Source organism: Diplotaxodon limnothrissa, linkage group LG7 (genome assembly GCF_057381915.1).
Source record: "Diplotaxodon limnothrissa isolate DT_005_m linkage group LG7, D_limnothrissa_male_GT1.1, whole genome shotgun sequence".
In the NCBI taxonomy this organism is placed as follows: Eukaryota; Metazoa; Chordata; class Actinopteri; order Cichliformes; family Cichlidae; genus Diplotaxodon; species Diplotaxodon limnothrissa.
Window position 1 is genome coordinate 9,841,136 of NC_140602.1, and position 19,824 is coordinate 9,860,959.

At 41.3% G+C, this 19,824-nt stretch overlaps 1 protein-coding gene across 9 annotated transcripts in view; it reads left to right on the forward strand.

Moving 5' to 3' along the window:
* The window catches only part of shank3a (SH3 and multiple ankyrin repeat domains 3a), a 250,984-nt gene extending 236,740 nt beyond the window's left edge, over nt 1–14,244 (forward strand). For 5 of the 9 annotated variants that reach the window (XM_085359158.1, XM_085359160.1, XM_085359162.1 and 2 more), the window contains 6 exons: nt 2,246–2,326; nt 2,878–3,005; nt 3,212–3,317; nt 3,930–4,456; nt 4,554–6,649; nt 10,776–11,091. In XM_085359158.1, the coding sequence (XP_085215284.1) occupies nt 2,246–2,326; nt 2,878–3,005; nt 3,212–3,317; nt 3,930–4,456; nt 4,554–6,649; nt 10,776–10,860 (3,023 nt within the window). In that variant the 3' untranslated portion in view covers nt 10,861–11,091. Of the gene's footprint in view, nt 1–2,245; nt 2,327–2,877; nt 3,006–3,211; nt 3,318–3,929; nt 4,457–4,553; nt 6,650–7,194; nt 7,298–10,775; nt 11,092–11,619; nt 11,657–12,864 lie in introns of those variants that run through there. The other 4 variants (XM_085359164.1, XM_085359163.1, XM_085359166.1 and 1 more) reach the window with 4 other exon arrangements.
* The last annotated feature ends 5,580 nt before the right edge of the window (nt 14,245–19,824 follow it).

Consider the following 19,824-nt stretch of genomic DNA (forward strand, 5'->3'; position numbering starts at 1 on the left):
GGAAGAGAACAGAGCAGAGGGAGAGAGGATAAAAAACACACTATAGGAGAGAGCCAGAGTTGAATAATTACTAATTCTGCTTTAAATGTCTGAATAAATTAGTGGTGCATAAACACATGGTGAGTGAAAAGAGCTGAGTGAACAAGAAAGTCAGACAGGTATGAAAAGGTTTTATACTTGGGCTACACTCGGGCTTTTGCTGATAGCACTAACTATGCTAAGCTAGGCTAATTTGCTGGTGCACAAATGTAAATATAATATTGATCATTTAATTTTACTCTTAGACTCAAGTGAAAAGGATTTTCCCGAGATGGTGTTAATTTTTTTTAATGTAACTTGTTATTATTTGCTTTGTTTTGGGGTTGTTTTTGTTTTTGGCATCCCCATCATGCGTTTGGCACTTTGTTAATATTTTATAAATATTTAATTAATGAAATTGTTAAGTGAGACCGCATGACTGCAAGGATTTGGGATTAATGTGGGTTGCAGAGGGGCTTGCACACCAATTTTTCCAAAGCTGCTTTACTGTAGCCAACGTTAAAGCTTTCTTACCTCTGCTTATGTCAAAGCTTCTAAGGCCAGATATTTAGTAGGTGAAAGAGAAAGTAGACAGTAAAGATAATCACTGGTAAGATTCCTTTATTGTCAACTGAAGAAAAAATGTGGAGACAGATTGAAATGATGAGACAGACAGTGCAAACAGCTATAGAGTAGATGGGGTGTATCTGGCGTTTCATGGGTGGGAATGAAATTCTTCATTCCTTTTTCAAACTTCTCTTAAATGCCTTTTTTTTTGCACCCTAATCAATATTGAACACCCCCTCCTGCTGCTCATATCCTCCAGTGGGACTTGGTGTGCTGCACCTTTACACAAACGCACAGAAACAGACACACACGGACCCGCGAGCGAACACACATTCTCTGCACCATGCGTGGCCTCACTACTGCCACCGTTGCCATGGTGACTACACTGCATGTTTGAATTAAGCATTACATTACAGCAAAAGCAACTCTCTCTCCCTCTGAGTCTGTCTCTGTTCCTCTCTCTTTCGCCTTCCTCCTCCATCTCCTCTGCTCCCTGCTCCTGTACCAGAATGTGCAGGCTTGTGAGGAAATGAAGATGTTTGATAAGGACAGTACCCAGGATGGCGTATGTACACTAGATCTGCGGCTTCTGGCGGCAGCGATGATAGTTATGCTCTAGTAAGGCATTGAGGCAACTGTGGGATTTGGAGATCTATCGCGCTACAGTGGTGCATTGAGTGGAGTGTTGGCTGGTCTATCTCAGATAGCGTGAGCTCATCTAGTTCTGTCGTGTGGTATTGTTGGGAAACTTGGTTATAGCATGTAGAGAATGCAGCTATATGTGGTTTCACTGTCAGACTGCATGGCATTGGTGTTGTTACTGCAGGTTTAACATGATTTTAAAATCAGTTGCTGCGTTGTTTTTTACATTACGTTCATTTCAGTGCTTAGTCTAACCTATTTTTAGTCCCATAACTCTATAGTTTGTTTTTGAAGCTAAGATTTGGTAGATATGATTTACTGCTTTGACTGGGACGATTGCCCTGTGTGTATAGTAGGATTGGGAGGCTCCCACAAGCTGTGGGATATAAAGTCTGCAGTGCATCGTTTTCCTTAGCTGTTGAATTTACTATCATCTCTTCATCTGTCAGCCCACATGTCATTATGTGCACCCTCAAGGAATTTTCTCTGGGGGAGGATATGCATGTTTGTATAAGCTGGTTCATTAATGTGTGCCTCTGTCTGATACACATCTGCTAAATTCTAGGCAGGCAGCATATTAAAAGTAAGATGGACGACTTTCTCCCTCTCCTTTCCACACATTTCTTACTTTTTCTGCCTATTGTGGCGGACAAACTCTATTGTTCTTTGTTTACTGGGAGGACTGACCTGTACATTTCCACCCAATGGGCTCCTCAACAGAGAGGAATTCTTGCAGCACAGAGACTAAAAAACTAAAAGTCTTGAAGACAGACTGATACATTTATAAGTCATCTGACAAACAGATAGCAAAATATGAAGAAGCTGGGCTCCAACCGTAGCGTGAACAAGGTCCTGACTAAGTGTGAAGCATCCAGTTCAACCGAATTTGACCAAATCAAATCAGTGAGGACAGGATGGGCTGGCCGTCTCGGGGATGCCAGGAGGGCACTGAGCCGCAAAGCCAAAGGATTTTCATCCCCCTCAAGTTCATCCTCAACTCCATGCCTTTTCTCCACAGCGCCGCCACCACCCAAGAGAGCTCCCAGCACCACCCTGACACTGCGCTCTAAGTCCATGACCGCTGAGCTGGAGGAACTAGGTGAGTGCCAAATAAGTGGTATGCAAACTCGACACTCTTTTTTTTCCCTCCTTTTCTGTCATATTTCTGCTTTGGCTTTGTCATTAAAACTTAGAATAGTCACTTCTGTTGGCTTGTTCTTGTCATTTTCCCTCCTCTGCTGACGCTATCTTTTTCCCACCAAGCTTCTGCTCGGAGGAGAAGAGGAGGTGAGTCTGAGACAAGAAATTGACATCTCTTTGGACGTCACAAAGATGATTTATCAATGATGTGTCAATTTGAGAACCGCTTATTAGAGCAGATGAGCAGAGCAGAAGAACACATGAGCCATGTGGACAGTCTACACTTTTCTGTCACTTATCGCTTCTTTCTTTCGTTCTTTTTTTTCTTTTTCCTGTATTTTATTGAGACAGGGTAGTGATTTTGTACAGTACCACAGAGCATGACCCCACACATATAGCTACATCTTAGAGGTGCCTTTGTATTCTTTATGGCGATATCAACATTTGGAATAGATGCCACAGCGTTTTTATGTCTCAGTATTTAGTTCTGGCCAATTTTCTTCTTAACAGAAAGACTAGATGAGATGTTGGCATCACAGGAGTCTATGTTGCGTTCTCAGCCCTCTGAGGCAGATTACAGAGCAGCCACTGTCAAACAACGGCCCACCAGCAGGAGAATAACCCCAGCAGAGATCAGTGTGAGTGCACCTACACACAGCACATTGGCAGACAGCATATGCTGCTCTGCTGGCATACATACAAACTCAGCGCACATACAAAAATACCTGGCCAACACGACATGCACTGCTGCGCACATTTATGCATATTCTTTGAATTAACCTATAGGAGTCATGGTGTGCTTTCAAGATTTTAAGATACTTTTCTTGTTTTTTTTTTCATGCAGTCACTGTTTGAGAGACAAGGGATGACTCTACATGGAGGTCTCCATCCAGGGATTGAGAGAGGTCACATACAACTACCAAAGGGCATGTCCAGGACCAAATCTTTTGGTAAAGCAATCACCCATCCTGTACATATTCAAATAAGGTGAATGATAGTGTAATTGTACCTAAAGTAGAGACTAGAATTTGAGGAAGCTTCATTGTGTTTTCATAATTTGTTTCAGGAGAACGACTAGGCAATACTGAGACTGAAGCTCGTTGTTAAGTCGTAATGTGCCATGTCAAAACTTGACTGATTAACAAATGTTGTCAGTTGACAGTGTGGGATATATAATTACTTGGCATTGACTGTTGAAAATTTGTAAATATGAATACTGGATACTGGAACAGATTTAGAAAGCAGTTGTTCAAGTAGCACAGAGCTTGTTTCAAAGTAGCTTAACATATATATTATTAATACGCAACTTTATTATTAAACATTATGCTTTTTGTAAGTATACTCATTAAATGAATCCTATGTGAGTCAAAAATAGAACTGTATGTTTTATTAAACTACTTTAATAATCGTGTTTTTTGACACCTGATACATATTATCTATGTAAGTAAACAAATTTACAGATGGATGCAGTACATTTTTTTATGTGGACCAGCTTGGCACTTTTTCAAGAGCTTGTTTATCACCAGATGATCTGTGCTCTTTGCTCTCTTTACCGTCATCAGGTGCCACTGAGGAGGATCGGCTGTCTGCTCTTGTAGGCGAGCACCGATTTCCCCGCAGTTCCTCTATGACAGACAGCCTCCGAGACCACTCACAACCCCACCCTATCCCTCCCCCTCCACAAACGGCACCTCCTCCTCCTCCTTACTATCTAGACACTGGTCCTCCCCCAGCTTTCTGCCCCCCTCCACCTCCATCGAGAACACAGAGTCAGGGCCATGAGCCTGCAGGACGTTCGAGCTTCAAGCCGTCCTCCTTGGACCTGCCTTACGAGGCCGCTCAGCGGCAGGCCACACACATTGAGAGACAGAAGAAAGCACGCTCCATGATCATTCTGCAGGATTCTTCTCATTTACCTGTTGAACCTACAGAAATTCCACGTCCCTCTGCTGCTACTCCACCTGAGCGAATCAAAAGGAAAGGTCGGGTTATTGACAACCCTTACGCAAACGTGGGTCAGTTTAGCATTGGACTGTACACACCTACCAAGCCCCAAAGAAAGAAGAGTCCTCTGGTGAAACAGCTACAGGTAGGTGGAATGTTATCGATGCTATCTGATTTTGTTGCTTTCATTTGAATGTAAAAAAAAAAGAAGGAACCTGATTTTTTTGGTCTCTACACTGCAGGTGGAAGATGCACAAGAAAAAGCTAGTTTGGCCTTAGCTGCTGCCCACTCGCGAGAGAGCTCACCCTCAGGACGACACCCACTTACCTACGGGCACACACACACCAGCCGTGCAGACTACTACCAGCAGCAGCTGATGGCTGAGCGAGAGCGTATGCGTGTTCAAGGAGAGATGATGTTTCAGGGCAAGGGCCCCTTTGCCGCTGCAATTGCTGGAGCTGTAAAGGATCGTGAGCGTCGCCTAGAAGAACGGAGGAAATCCACTGTCTTCCTTTCTGTTGGGACCATGGAGGGGGCATCTACCACCAGCTCTGATTCCCCCTCTCTGACTCAGTCTCACTCCATCGATGAACGGATGCTGACACGAGAGCTGGGACAGCTGCCTCCCCCTGCCTTGGCTCTGAGCCCCTCACCTAGTGGGACCACCTTTATCCATCCACTTACAGGAAAGCCTCTGGACCCCAATTCACCACTGGCTCTTGCGCTGGCCGCAAGGGAGAGGGCACTGACCTCCCAGAGCCAGTCCCCTACTAGCAGCCCAGAGCCTCGGACTAAACAAGAGCAATTAGGCCAGGGTGTAATATTCATTGACACTCAGACCAAAGAGTCTCCACATGGGGAAGGGGCAGCTACATCTCCCCCTTTTTCACCTAAAAGCGCCAAGGTAGCGGGTTTCGGGGTTGGATCCTCCGCAGCATCAATTTTATCCCCGCAGCCCACCAAGCCACAGTGGGCTGCATCTTCGTCACCTGTATCATTCCGGCAGGAGATGGAGGCCAGGATAGAGGAAAGGAAGGAAGAGAAGAGGTTAGAGGATAAAAAGAGTATGTTGATCAGTATTATGGATACATCACAGCAGAAGACAGCAGGGCTAATCATGGTCCATGCCACCAGTAATGGGCAGGCTGTTGGAGTGGATTCAGAACAAGAGCAGACACCTGCCCCAGCCTCCATGGAGCCCAGCAAATCACCAAGTCCACGCGCTAAATCCCCCAGTCCCAGTGTCGCCCAGCCCCAGACCCAGCTCCAAGCTCAGAGTTCTGCCAGTCCAGTCCAAGAGAAGGGTCTGGCTCAGGGAAGCTCAGAGGAGGATGTGGATCCGTACACAGTAACCCTTCCCCCTGCCATGTTATCCTCCAGCGATGAGGAAACACGAGAGGAGCTACGTAAGATTGGAGTTGTTCCGCCACCAGATGAGTTTGCTAATGGGCTACTGGCACAGGCACAAGGGGCGCCAGTGTCTCCAGCTAAGCCTGCTGTGTCTCCCGCCACCCCTGCAACACCAACGCCACAAACGCCCTCAACCCTAGCAACGCCAGCTGTGACCCCCACTCAGCCTGCTCAACCCCTGCCTCCACCCAGTGCAGCAGCTGTCTCAGGGAAGCCCTCTGACCCTCTGGAGCCCCCACCGGTGGGTGAGTCTGGCTCTGCGGCTGACTCAGGCGTGGAGGAAGCTGACACGCGCAGCTCCAGCGAGAGAGAGCGAGACCACCATCTCGAGACCACCAGCACCGTCTCCACGGTTTCCAGCATGTCCACATTGTCCTCAGAAAGCGGCGAGCCTGCCGACACACACACCACGCACACTTCCTATGCCGACGGGCAGACATTTGTGCTCGACAAGCCGCCAGTGCCTCCTAAGCCCCGACTAAAATCCCAGATAGGAGGCAGTAAAGGCCCCGTCACTTTCAGGGACCCTCTGCTGAAGCAGAGCTCTGACAGCGAGCTGCTATCACAGCAGCAGGCTGCTGCCCTGGCTGCTGCTGCAGCTGGAGGAGCTGGACTCCCCCCAGGTGGTTCAGCCTCAGTTACTGGTCTAGCCCCCACCAAGCCACGCTACCTCTTCCAGAGGAGGTCCAAGCTATGGGGAGACCCAGTGGAGCCCCGTGGCCCAGGAGTGGGGCTAGGTATTGGGAGTTTGGGAAATCTTGGTGGGCTGGGACTGGGGCTGGGTGCAGATGAGGGAGCAAAACCATCTGTTATGGGAGAGCTCAGTTCACGACTACAGCAGCTAAATAAAGACACCAGATCACTAGGAGAGGAACCTCTGGGAGCATCACTTGATCCAGGAAGGAAGTCACCTGTGGCAGGTGCCAGGTAAGACATGATCTTATAAAGTAAGAGAACAAAGGGTTTTAATTAAAAAAAACAAATCCTTTTAAGTTTCATTCTTATCCTTTCTTTATGTAGTGGTAGAGTAAAAAAAAATCAAGCATTGTGTGTTTTTGATTTATTTAAATTACTTCTTGACACTGAGTTAATTATTTTCTCTAGTTTATCAGCATTTTTATTATATCACTTTATTTGCACCAGTGTCTGTTGTTATCTTCCATTGTGCATTCTTTTTATAAGCTAGTACATTTCTGTTTAAGTTGTGATGGTAAATAGTAATGATATCAGAGGTCACTACCATTGTTGGTGCTAGTTTCCCTGACAATATTAGTGGAACAGCATAGTTAATATATCCTATAACATTAGCAGGTCATGTTTTGGTCTTTAACATCCGTAAGAAGAAGACTTCTCACATAGCAGCAGCTGTCTCAGGGTTAACTGAAGCACACTGGTGTTTTTGTCTGATATCTGTGGGTTTCTTTTTTCACACCTTACCTGAAAGTACAATGAAATCCTTTATATTTCTGCAGATGTGAGGACACCGAAGAGAGTAAACCTTAAGGTTATAGACTCTAGGGTAAACCAAAGCTTTTTTTAAAATATATTTTACATAACGAGTCTATCAGCCCATTGAAGGAGAACAGTACTTATATACATCTTTTTTTTCATTAATATTCTTTGTACTGTTATTTGTTACCTTGTTTGCATCAGCTGATTCCCTCACTGACACTTGTACAGTCCCTCAAGAATCATTAAAAAAGACAATTGAAGTATTACTACACCACAATGTTTTTCAAGAAATGATTGTTTTTAGAGATACAGTACAGTAGTACTACAGTTGATGGCTCCTTGTTTCCATAGTTACAGCTGTACTCCTTTGCTTCCTGTTAAGTGTTCTGTGTTGGTAAGAGTAGACGGTAGCAGTTGATAAGCTAGTGGTGTGTGTGTGTGTGTGTGTGTGTGTATATGTGTGTGAGTGTGTGTAGTAGATTATCCGTTGGTGCAAACAAGGTAACGGGGCTTGGAGGCACGTACTTCCTGAAAGCTTCTCCTCATCTCTTGCACAGTCTCACTTCTGGGTTCTAACCTATGACCCTGCTAGTAGCTCCCCTTCCAGTGTTTCCCAAAGCCTTTGTTCAAATAGTGCATAATACATCCTCATATACACTGCTCTTTGCGGTCATCGCTGATAATAATTGATAAGACAAGAGACTTTATCATCAGTGATAACCTCAAAGGTTCAAGGATGTATTTTAACAAGTATTTGAACCTGTCTGAACTATAATGGTGTGTGCCATGTTGAAATCCATCCACTCACAATCTCAGCATTAACAAGGCTGTTAATGCCGAGATTACCAGACAAAGTCTGACCCCGTCAAAAGTCTTCAAGAGTCATGTTGTCATAAGTGGTGGGATCTTCTCTTTTGATTTCCTCCAGTATAAAGCAACCGGCTTCAGACTGGTTGTATTTTTGTGGCTTGACAGGCTGGTAGTTAACATCTGAGGTTAGAAGGACAGATGGTATCTTTTATTGGCTGCCCACTGAAGTGCTACTCATTTAATACAATTGACAGGACGGGATGTTAAATGCATTGTCATGGAGTCGTGGATCTGTCTCAGCCTTACAAAGAGCTCTGTGGTTTGTGATCACTTTTTTAGATGCAGTTGAGTTGGATTTTCTTTCACAGCCTTCTTTCAGCTTCTCTGATTTTTTTTTCTTGTATCATATTCTCTCTATGTGAATATTGGGAATGGAAGAAGTTGCTTCCACCATACTTCACTGCTGCTAAGAGGAGCTGAAAGATATGAACAGACGATATTACATTGACAAGATGTCAAAACATACTTTTCATAGTCTTCTCATCATGGTGACATCAGCGAAAGGACATGATCAACTTCACACACCAAAGCTTGTGCATCGCATTTTCATGTTTCCATCCACGAGTCAGTGGAATCAGTTACAGCGCTGACTGGGAAAGAACAATGAGAAAGTCTTTGTAGAACTAATCACCATAGAGCTACAAGTTAATGTCCATTCACAGAATTTAATCCTTACTGTTGCTCTAGACAAGTATAGTTTGATGTTCCAACCCCTTAATGCCTAGTATATCATATTTGATACATACAGTTTTTGAGACTTCTACACAATCTGTGTTTTTTTTCCCTCAGAAAAACAAAATAAATTGTGCAATACATTTAAAAGAAATAGTTTTCAAAAAAAGGCCAGAGGTACGGTGGCCCTAAGGGGCCAAACGGACTGCAACTTAAGAAAACACCAGCAAAAAGAAAAATGCTGCAAAAGCACACAAAAGACAACGGAAATAGGAAAAAAGAAAACAGAAATAGGAAAAAACAGATCCAAAAGCACAAGGGAAGTGTTTCTGGGGAGACAATAGCCCGACGGACCAGTTGCAGGAACCAAAACATGCTAGGTAAGTGTGTTTTAATCTCATGATTCATATAATCGTGATGACGGATTTTTGGGCTAATAGTTAGGCTAACACACTTACCTCTCATCTTTTCTTTCCTCACAAAACCGATAGATCCTCTACTTCTTTTAAGTGTCTCCCAGCACAATTCTCAGCATATTTTGGTTCCTGCAACTGGTCCGCCGGGTTATTGTCTCCCCAGAAACACTTCCCTTGTGCTTTTGGAAATCTGCTTTTTCCTATTTCCATTTTCGTTTTTCCTATTTTCGTTTTTCCTATTTCCGTTGTGTGTGCTTTTGCGTTTTTCTTAATGCTGGTGTTTTCTTAAGTTGCATTCCGTTTGGTCTCTCAGGGCCTCCGTACACATGTAGCAAATATGATACAAAACTACACAACTAAAATATGCAAATTAATATTGATTTTGTTAAAAATAATTTTAAAAAATGTGACTTTCGGGCAATTATTTAATGGTTCAGGGTTAAAGCAATGTGTCTTTACAGAGGAATTCATTACTGCTATTAGAAACAGAAATGTGCTGTCCTAATACTTTGGTGTCCTAAATCCCTGTTTGTACAAGACACTGGACTTTTGGATGACCATAAATTAAATATGAAGCTCGAATTATATCAAATACAACATATCAAGTAAGACCGGTTCAGACTGGATTCACACCTTCCTAATGTTATCCAAATGAAGAGATCACCACTATCTACATGCTGACAGTTGATTGCCCTTGGCTGTAAAAAAGATGACTGCGCACACCATTATTTCTCTCTCTCTCCCTCTCTGCCTCTGTGTCTCTTCACCTGCTGTAGCATTTCACGTAGAGCATCAGCATCTCCGCACTCTTAATTGTCACATTCGTCGATCACTTACCCCATCCCCTCTGTGCCCCATTTAAACCCCTTCAAAAACTACACTGCTGAATTTTGTCTCCACCTTGTTCATGTGCTGTGTATCAGAGCTTTGGGTCACGTACAAAAGTGTGTTTCTCATTTCTGTTGTGCTTTTTGGTTTTCTTTCCTTTGTTTTTTTATTTTATTTCTTTTTTAATGAAAGTTGCATAACTTTGTTTTGATTTTCAGTGTTTGTGTTGAGGATGGCCATGATCCTTGACTGTCTTGTATTTTAAACCATGATAAAACAGAATATGCTCCACCAAAACACACGTGCATTCACCGCTTATATACTGTGCTCTACATACAAATCCATGTTAAAAAAAAGATTATTTTCTTATATAAATGTATGTGAAACGAAGTACAAAAGCAGCTTTAAAAGTCAAGAGACATGTGCTGTCCTGTTGTGTTTCTTTATTTGTTCGTTTTTCTTTGTGCAGTGTTTGATATGTGAACAGTGTGCTCATTTCTCTCTCATGTAGCCCACTGGTCAGACCTTCAGGTGCTGAAACCCACTCTGCTGTCTTTGTCATGCTGACATGTAGAGCAACCCAAGCACAAAAATGCATTCATGCCCATCTACTGATGAACAGTCATACACTCACACAGTCACATACACCTATACATGTAGATGACGCACAGCAAAGACAGCGGAGCGGGCTGAGGCAGATTATAAGTCTGGTTGGCAGGCTGCGTCTCATTGAGTGATGCTAACATTCTCTCCCATTGCTCTCTCTCTGCTCACCTTGCATGCTCCGCCCTGCTGCTCTGATCTGATTGGTCTAGAACTGACTGTGCGCCCAGGAGGGCAGGACGACTGTGTAAGTGCGCATGGAGCTCATCTCATATCTGTCGGCTCCCCGTAGTCTGAACATTTTTCCAGCCCGAGTGCTGCTTAGCTACCGGTCTTTCATTACACTCTTTTACTCCAAATCTCACCCAATAAAAAAGTTTCAAAAACATGCAGGAGATGGAAAACGTGTGCTACACCTTCAGACATGTTAACGTGCATGAAAAAGACACCACTGTAGTAACTCAGTAGTTTAGTTTCTCCTATCAGTTTTTCCTTGCTTGCACAATGATAGCTAAAATTTCCTTAATTGTATCCATCCCTCTTTCTTACTGTTCTTGTTCTTATACTAACGTTCAGTCTCTAAGACTGTCACAAATTTATGCTTCTAATAACTTTCAAAAAAAGAGTGATATATATATATGTTAAAAAAGGTGACTAGACTATTTAAACTATTATCCCATATCAGGTCACTATAAAAAAATAATAGTTATACCTCAGTGTTTACGTGAGTACGATCCTTCTTTCTCAGAGTTCCTAAATGCTAAACGTATTGCACTGAATTAAGTGTTAGCCAAGCTTCCAAGATCATTTACTCCTTTGATTAACAAGTAAATAATGCTAATTAGTGTTTAACAACAATTCCCACCTGTTTCTTCAAACAATGTAATTCGTGGTCATGAAATTGAATATTTACTGTATCCATTTTTTTGAGTGAGTCAAAATGTAACTAATGTGCAAGAGAGCTGAAAATCAAATTTAATATTCTACTTTTAGATCTGCCTTCTGCATCTAAATTTGGATGTGTGTGTGTGTGTGTGTGTGCGTTTGTTTCTACAGAATTTGTCACACATTAGAAAATGAATTCTGCTTTCAGGTTAGTGATATCAGCAGTTTCAGTGTAACACAATACATCTGTTTAAACACTGTATTTGTAATCTAATGTTGGTCACACTAACCTATTCAAGGATGCTTATAGTAGGACTCAACAGCTTTAATTGAATTAATCATAGCAAAAACACGCTCATTAATGTCACAGGGACTAGGGGTTTTTATGGGTGTGAGTAAAAATTAGGGCTAGGGCTCTTATTTTGGAGAACTACCCTGTAGTCACTTGCATAGCTAGATGTTCTTAGTCTGACTAGTTTGATCTTTCTAACAGCCATTAACCTCTCTTCTGCACTAACCTACTTTAAAATGAATGACTGCTGTTTATATACATGCTGTGAAAGAGTATTTGCCCTCTTTCTGATTTCTTTTTTTTTTTGACATATTTCTCGTACTTACATTTGTCAGATCATCAAACAAATTTTAATATTAGATAAACATAACTCAAATAAATACAAAAATGCAGTTTTAATATAATGATGTTATCGATTAAGGGAAAAAAGCTATCCAAAACTACCTGGCCCAATGAGGAAATACAATTGCCCACCTTGTTAAATCACAAATTCATTGTGACTAAATGTTTAGTTTCACTGGACATCCAAGCATGATTACTGCCACACCCTTGAATCAAGAAATCACTTAAATAGAACCTGTCTGGCAATATGAAGTAGGCTTTGAATGGCTAAAAACAAATAAAAAATGAATTTTGTAGTGGCCTAGTCAAAGCTTCAATCCTACCAAGGTGCCTTAGCATGACCTTAAACAGGCTGTTCATGTTCAAAAACCCTCCAGTGTGGCTGAATTAAAATAGTTCTGCAAAGATGAGAGGATCAGGATTCCTCCACAGTGTAAAGACTCATTGCTCATGCTTGATTGCAATTGAGTGGCATAACTAGTTATTAGGTTTAGGTGGCAACATTTCACGTTTGGATAAATTTTTTCCCTTAATAAATGTAATCATAATTTAAAAATGGCATTTTTTATTAACTCTGGTTTTCTTTGTCTAACATTAAAATGATCTGAAAAATGCAAGTGTGAGAAATATGCAAGAAAAACAATGACTAAGAAATCAGGAATGGGGCAAATATTTTTTTACTGCACTCTATAACCCAAAGTGTCATTTTTTCTTCTTTATTTTATTTTCGTTAACAGTCTTCCTTATTCTTAAAGCCTTGTGCCTCTGTCTGTTTCCACCAGACTTTTCAGCAGCCTAGGTGAGCTCCACACCATCTCTCAAAGAAGTTATGGAACCACATACACCATCCGCCCTGGCAGTCGCTACCCCATCACCCGACGCACCCCTAGTCCAGGCTCACCTGATCGGGGCGACCCTCTTGGACGATTCTCAGGCTACGGCCTACCAACCTCACCAACCACACCGCCACAAACTATCCTCAAATCCTCGAGCCTCAGCCTACCCCAGGAGCCAAAGGAGGTCCGCTTTGTAATGAGGAGCTCCAGCGCCCGTTCCCGCTCTCGCTCTCCGTCCCCGTCACCTTCCCATTCACCTGGGTTAGGTTCACCACTTTTAGCTCTACGACCCTTTCACCAAAAACCCCTCCACCTCTGGAACAAGTATGATGTTGGAGACTGGTTGGAGAGCATCAACCTGGGGGAGCACAGAGCAGGGTTTCAGGAACATGAGATCGAAGGTTCTCACCTCCCTGCTCTAACCAAGGATGACTTTGCAGAGCTGGGAGTGACACGAGTCGGACACCGCATGAACATTGAGCGAGCACTGAAACAGCTGCTGGAGAGCTGACCCCTGCCCTGAGACACAGCCACAGATGGAGATCGGTGAAGACAGACAGAAGATTCGGGGGTTAAGGAAAATAAGCGATGCGATAGGGGCCGCTCCTCTTTTACTCCGGCTGCTTTTATGTTCGGCATCACAAATGTTGACCTGCAGCTCTTAGGCACACTCTGTTTCCATTCTGCATTAACACCCTGCACTTGGCAATGCACTGAAGAGGAGTCGTCGATACATTCATTTTTCTTCTTGCCCACCACCCTGCTTTTGTGGCCAATTAAATCAGGCCCAAAATGATATTTGGCGTTTTTATTTAATTATTTTTTGCTAAGACGAGCCAGACGAGCTCCAATTAGAACATTTGATTTGTGAAAGGTTCACTTGTTTCCTTAGTAACATCCCCACTTTCTCGCTCCCTCCTCTCCTTTCTACCTCCCCTCCCAAATAACCCCCCAGGTCCCTCTATTAGGCTGCTGAAAGCCTTCTTGCAGTTCGAGTAAAGGAGGAGGAGGAGGAGGCAGAATTTTTTGTTCCACACAGAAAGCTCAGTTGCCTTTCAAAATATTTATACAGAGATCAACAGCAATGAACACAGTGCTACGGACACACAGCCCTGAAAAAGGTGTGTCTTCTGTATACGTGCTGTTTTTAAACCGAAGACTTTAGAGCCCAGAGTCGGAGCTCCACAAAGTAAACCGTGGGAGAAAACCCCCTCTGCCTTGGTACCCAGACTGTGCTATCTATTATATTTGGAGAATGTTTAACCAACACTCGTGGCTTTTTTTCATAATCAGTTTCTTTTTTTGGTTTTCCAAAGGGAATAATATATATAGGTATTATATAATATATACATATATATATATATATATATATATGTATTTAAATATAGCTTTCAGGAGAAAAGACAATGTTGCAAAGAGGAAATATAATAAATTAATCTGCACCTGTTTTTTTGGTTTTTAGTATAGAAGGCAGAGAGAAATCTTTAAATCTATTCCACTAATAGTTTACTCATTTCTACCAATTATATACATACTTATATATATATACGTACATATATATAAGTATTCTATATATATATATATATTTGAAAGGAAAAAGTATATAAATATGGAAATGAAGTTTTTGTCATAGGTATCCAACTTTCCTTATGGTCACTCCTTTTTTGAACCGTAGCATGACGAGTTGCTTCATGTTTTTGACAAAGAGTTTGTTGTTTGTTTTTATTTTCTTACGGTCTTCCTTCATACTAAAGGGCATCCCGTAATGTGAGGCTGAGACCCCAGTTGACACCCATCCCTACTGCTTCAGCAACAGATCCCGCTGCCTGTGTATCCACAATAACACATCAAGGGCACCGGCCACCTATGTGCAAGCTGACTGGCTTTAAAGGGGCTCTTCATCTTATGCCTGTTTATCACTCAGGGATGGAAGTTTGGGGCACCAGCATGAAGAGGTTGCTTGCTGTTTTACTACTAGAAATTGAATTTTTCTTACACTTCAACAGTTAAACACCACCATAGTCTGTTAGAGAGCTAGTAAAGATTCCATCCCTGTCCCCGATAGTGTTACTTAGACCAGTTTGCACAAGGTCTGGTATCAATTTCCAAGCATGGAAACCTGGAGAAACAAGCTTTAACTGTTCAAATAATTTTTTTTAAAAAGCTAATAATTGTGTTCCTTTACCTGTATAACCAATAAAAACTTGCCATACAAGCTTAAATGAGCTTGATGTGTATGCCCTTCTGAAATGCCACTGCAGGGAATGTCTGTAGTTTCTCAGGCTGTGGGGATGGGAAAGCCTCTGCAAGGTCTTAAAGAAAATTCAGTATTTTACAACCTGACATTATTGCTGCTTTCCTCGATCTTTACCATTTTCTAAGTGAGTAAAATATCATAAACAGAGGGACAGCTACAACTCAAAACAATAAGGCGCAGGTTGTTTAAAAAAAAACACTGAATTTTCCTTTAACAATACAAATCTACAATTGTACTCATGAGTAGCTTCTGCTGGCAGTGAGAAACAGTGAGTTTTATTCACACAACGAAATGCATTTTATAGCTTTTCTCTGACGGGAAGCCAGTAAATGTCTATTACCAGTAAAAAAAGTAAAACCTCTGTGCATCAGCAGAATCCAATCAGTATGCCAAGGCACTTACACCTGGCGAAAAAGTGCACGCATGTTTAGTTTCTTTTTCTCACAGTTTGTAAAAGCAGGTGGGGAATTTAACGGTGTATGTGGGTTGTAGGAATAGCACTCACTGCCTCGCTGTGACCTCACTGATTATTCTTTTGTTTTTGACGTAGATGTCACGTCCTCAGACTCATTTGAACACTTCTTTTTTTAAATTGTTCTTATCAGTTCTTCTTTTGTCGTTTGATTTGTTACCCTCGGACACTGTGGGTAGATTTTGTAGCGTGTGGATCATGACTCATCTGAATTTTAGAGTGACTGAAAAAGAGCAGAAAGAAAATCTCCTGTCCATTCTAAACATACTTACACTTGTAAAAAATAAACAAACTACAAATATTTGCTTTTTTTAATCACAAGCAATGTATATATAATAGATTTCATATAAATTTTTGAAAAACAAAAAGTATATAGATCTATATATGAATGTTTGGCATATATGCATAGTTAACCACCTGTGAAAAAAAGGTGAGCAGATTTTATTCTTTCTATGAACTCTTGAACTTTTGAACTCTGAACTATGAACTAGGGGATGATTTGCACAAAACAAGGTGACAAGGTGCTAACATAAAAGCCACCCATCGTCCAAGAGCATGCGTGCATCTGGATTCCCTGAATCTCTCTGTGTGGTCGTTCTTCTTCACTGTGTGTATGGCAGTGTGTATGTGTGCAATCGCTTATTTGTTTCCATTTTTGTGCGTTTGTTTGGGATTGAAACAATGAGAATGCGTGTGACAGTGCAAGAGCGTCAGTGTGTGTGTGTGGTTAATTGTTAGGGTTTACATCACTGGAGTTGGTCCACTATAGCCTTACTGTATTACCATCAGATGTTGCCGGCAGTGGCTGTGTCACACAAACACACGTGCTCACAAAACGCACACACACACACACACACAAACATAAAAATGCACACATGCATTAATCTTCATTTCAAAACTCAACATCATCGTCCGGCATTCTTGTTTTGTACTAAGTGACGTCTTCATAAAGTGGACTGCTCGGCTCAAGAGCAACAAGACAGACTGAGATTACCACATTATTGATGAACACGGTCACATTTTATATTGCAAGACAACCACAGCTCACCTTGTAACTGTGTAGGCACGGCTTATGCAGTATCACTGTTTTGTAAACCCATTCCCAGATGGCATTTGTGCTCTTTACCCTCCACTCTGTCTGGCAGCACTCCTCTTTCCTTTTTCAGACCTTCAGTTTCTGAGTTTTGGATATGCTATATGAAGTGATCCAGTGAGGAACAAACAACACAAAGGAAAAATGTGCCAAAAAGTAAATAAACTTTTCACTGTATATTTGTCTTTGCTTTAGGACTATCTTAGTTACAGCACTCTAAAGCTGTTAGATAACATGATAACATGGTGCCATCTCCTGGAAATCTTGAGAACAGATGTTTGTTAGATCCTTCTGTATTTTCCTGCAGCTGGAAGTACAGTCATTACTTTTATTTTTTGAAGAAGTAGTACATATATATATATATATATTCTCATATTAATTAATATCTGTATTATTAAATTATTGATTTAAATGAAATTTGGAGACAACTGCTTGATTTACTGTGATAAAGGGTGAACATATGCAGTCTGAAGTTTGACACAGCCTGGCCTGGTTAGGAGAATAAGTGCTGTACTAAATAACTGCTTGGACCGGTGGCTAAGATTACCACAGATACAGACTCAAAATGAGCAAAGTGTAACAGAAGTACACATCATTTGGTCAAATAATTTCCTTTGTCTTATTTTGTAATCAACAAAGCACAATCTACATAGTATAGGGGCAGCAGCGTGACCTTTTTTAAAAACCCACTGGAGTCCAGTGACCAAATGGAACCAGTGATCTTATCATCAAAAGGGTTTTTTTTCTTTCATTGTCAGTTTTCTCCTTGTTTGCACTGTGAAGTTTAGATTGGTGGATGTATCACTGCAACACCTCAGCCTTGTCTCACGGGTTAAGCTTCCCCTTATCGGCATCAAATGACCAGAAAACTCATCTGCAATTATTCTCCCTTTGCACACTTAAAAATATTCATATAAAAGTCCCTCTGTATTTTAATACACAAAATCCCGTGTACAAATATGAGTTAACCAGAAGCTACCTAGTATTCCTCATGCAGAGTAAGGGAGATAGTAAAGGTTGAGGCAAGATCTGAGATGTTGCCCAGGATATCTCCACCACAGAGATATATGTTTGTTATATTATGTAATAAATTTATAATTAAAACATGAAAGAGTTTGTCTACTTGTTTTGACTTCAGTCTCTTCAGTGGTTTATTGAACGGAAATACGACACAAAGGGTAAACATGCCAACATATCTACAGGATTTTGGACAATACTACTTTTACTTGTTTTGCACATCACCACAGTGGATCTTAAACAGCAAAACTATATAATATAGCCCCCCATTTTTTAGACACTCAAAAGTAAGATGATTTCCTACGATTGAGAGTCAGTTTGATGCCAGATGAGGCTGTTCAGTATCAGGTCCAAGGATCATCAAAGCAATTGAAGGAACCCATAATTAGGCTGAAAAATGCAAAACAATAGCATAAGACAAAGAGCACAAACTTAAGGAAGGGTCGGTCAAATCACCAACTTAATGGTACATTCTTAAAGGGAATAAATGTCTATTCAGTGACACTAAAAAGGCCCAAAAGATCACAGAAGACAACTAAAGTGGATGATTTCAGAATTCTTTCCTTGGTGGGGAAACCCTTAACATCTAACTAATGCATAAATATTCATGAGGAAGTAGGCGTGCCGTCCATTAATCAGGAGATTTATATTATAGTTTATGAATGGAACTATAATGAGGTGCAATCCACTCGGTACACTCAAGGAAAAGAAGGCTATATTAGACTTTGTCATGAAACATCTAAGTATCCTGCACAGCTGTGGGGAAAAAAATCTGGTTGAACAGATAAAACTTTATGTCTATAGCATAAAGTGTGCTATAGAGAGCTCATCTGAACCATCATCATGCTCTCAGGAGGTAGATCTGGCTTCTTGCATCTGCATGACCTTGGGCAAGATACTCAACCCCAAGCTGTTTTCTGGTGCATCCAATGGAGTATGAGAGCACTTAGAAAAAAGTTATTATGTGAATGAGGCATACTGTATAAAGCGCTTTGAGTGCTCCAGTTGTGTAGAGAAGCGCTATATAAGAATCAGTCCATCTACCGTCAGACAATGCTGTCTCATGGGCTTATATGGATACAGTGCAGCTGATGTGACCGGTGATAGAAGTGTACGGGGCTTTACTCTCTGCCCGGAATCAGCACGTCACATTCCAAATGGATAATGACCCAAAGCATACTGCAAAAGCAACCCAAGAGCTTCTCAGGGATATTTTTTAATTGCTAAGCCATAACTCTCGACACTCTTTTCATGAACTGAATACAGAATGGCCCACAAACAAGCAGAAACTGGAGGCATCTGCAGTGAAGGCCTAGTAGAGCAGCTCAAGTGAGCTGGGCTCTAGACTTAAGCACTGAGTGCAAAAGAAGTCTTACATCCAGTCTTTGTATTTAAAATGAGTGAAGTTTTCCAGACCTCTGAAAATGGGTGACCATGTATGAAAATGGCAATTATTCATAGACGCTAATGAAAAATTTCAATACACCTCTTGCATTAAAGTCTGCACATCTTGACTGATTTAAAATCCACTGTGGTGGCAAAAATACAAAATTGTGTAACTGCATAAATACATTTGTACCTAACTTTGAATATTAATTAATATCTCTGTTATTATCTACTCATATCACAGGCAGCTTGTTGTCATTTTCTTTTATAAAATGGTGATGAGTTGATTATTTAGTGCTCTGCTCCTATTGCTGCATTACAGCAAGATGGAAAGAGGCATGATAAAGATTTGGTTACATGGTACATTAAGTTCTCATTTATTGAAAAGATAAAAAACACAAAATTTAAATCATAAAATTAATGCAGTCGACAGATGCAGCTCCCCTGCTGGCACGGCACACAACACTACACACAAACACTGAGAACAGCAGCAAGTACAGTTCATAATCACATGTTCTCTTTGCTGTGCGAGTTACTTTTCAATGCTTCACATAGTAATTTTTTCACACTTAAGCAAACATTCATTTTCTACCTTAAGAATAGTAGATATTGTTCAAAGTATGAATGACAGCAGCTAAATGAGCTCTGTAAACAACAGAAATCCTATTCATTCCACCACAT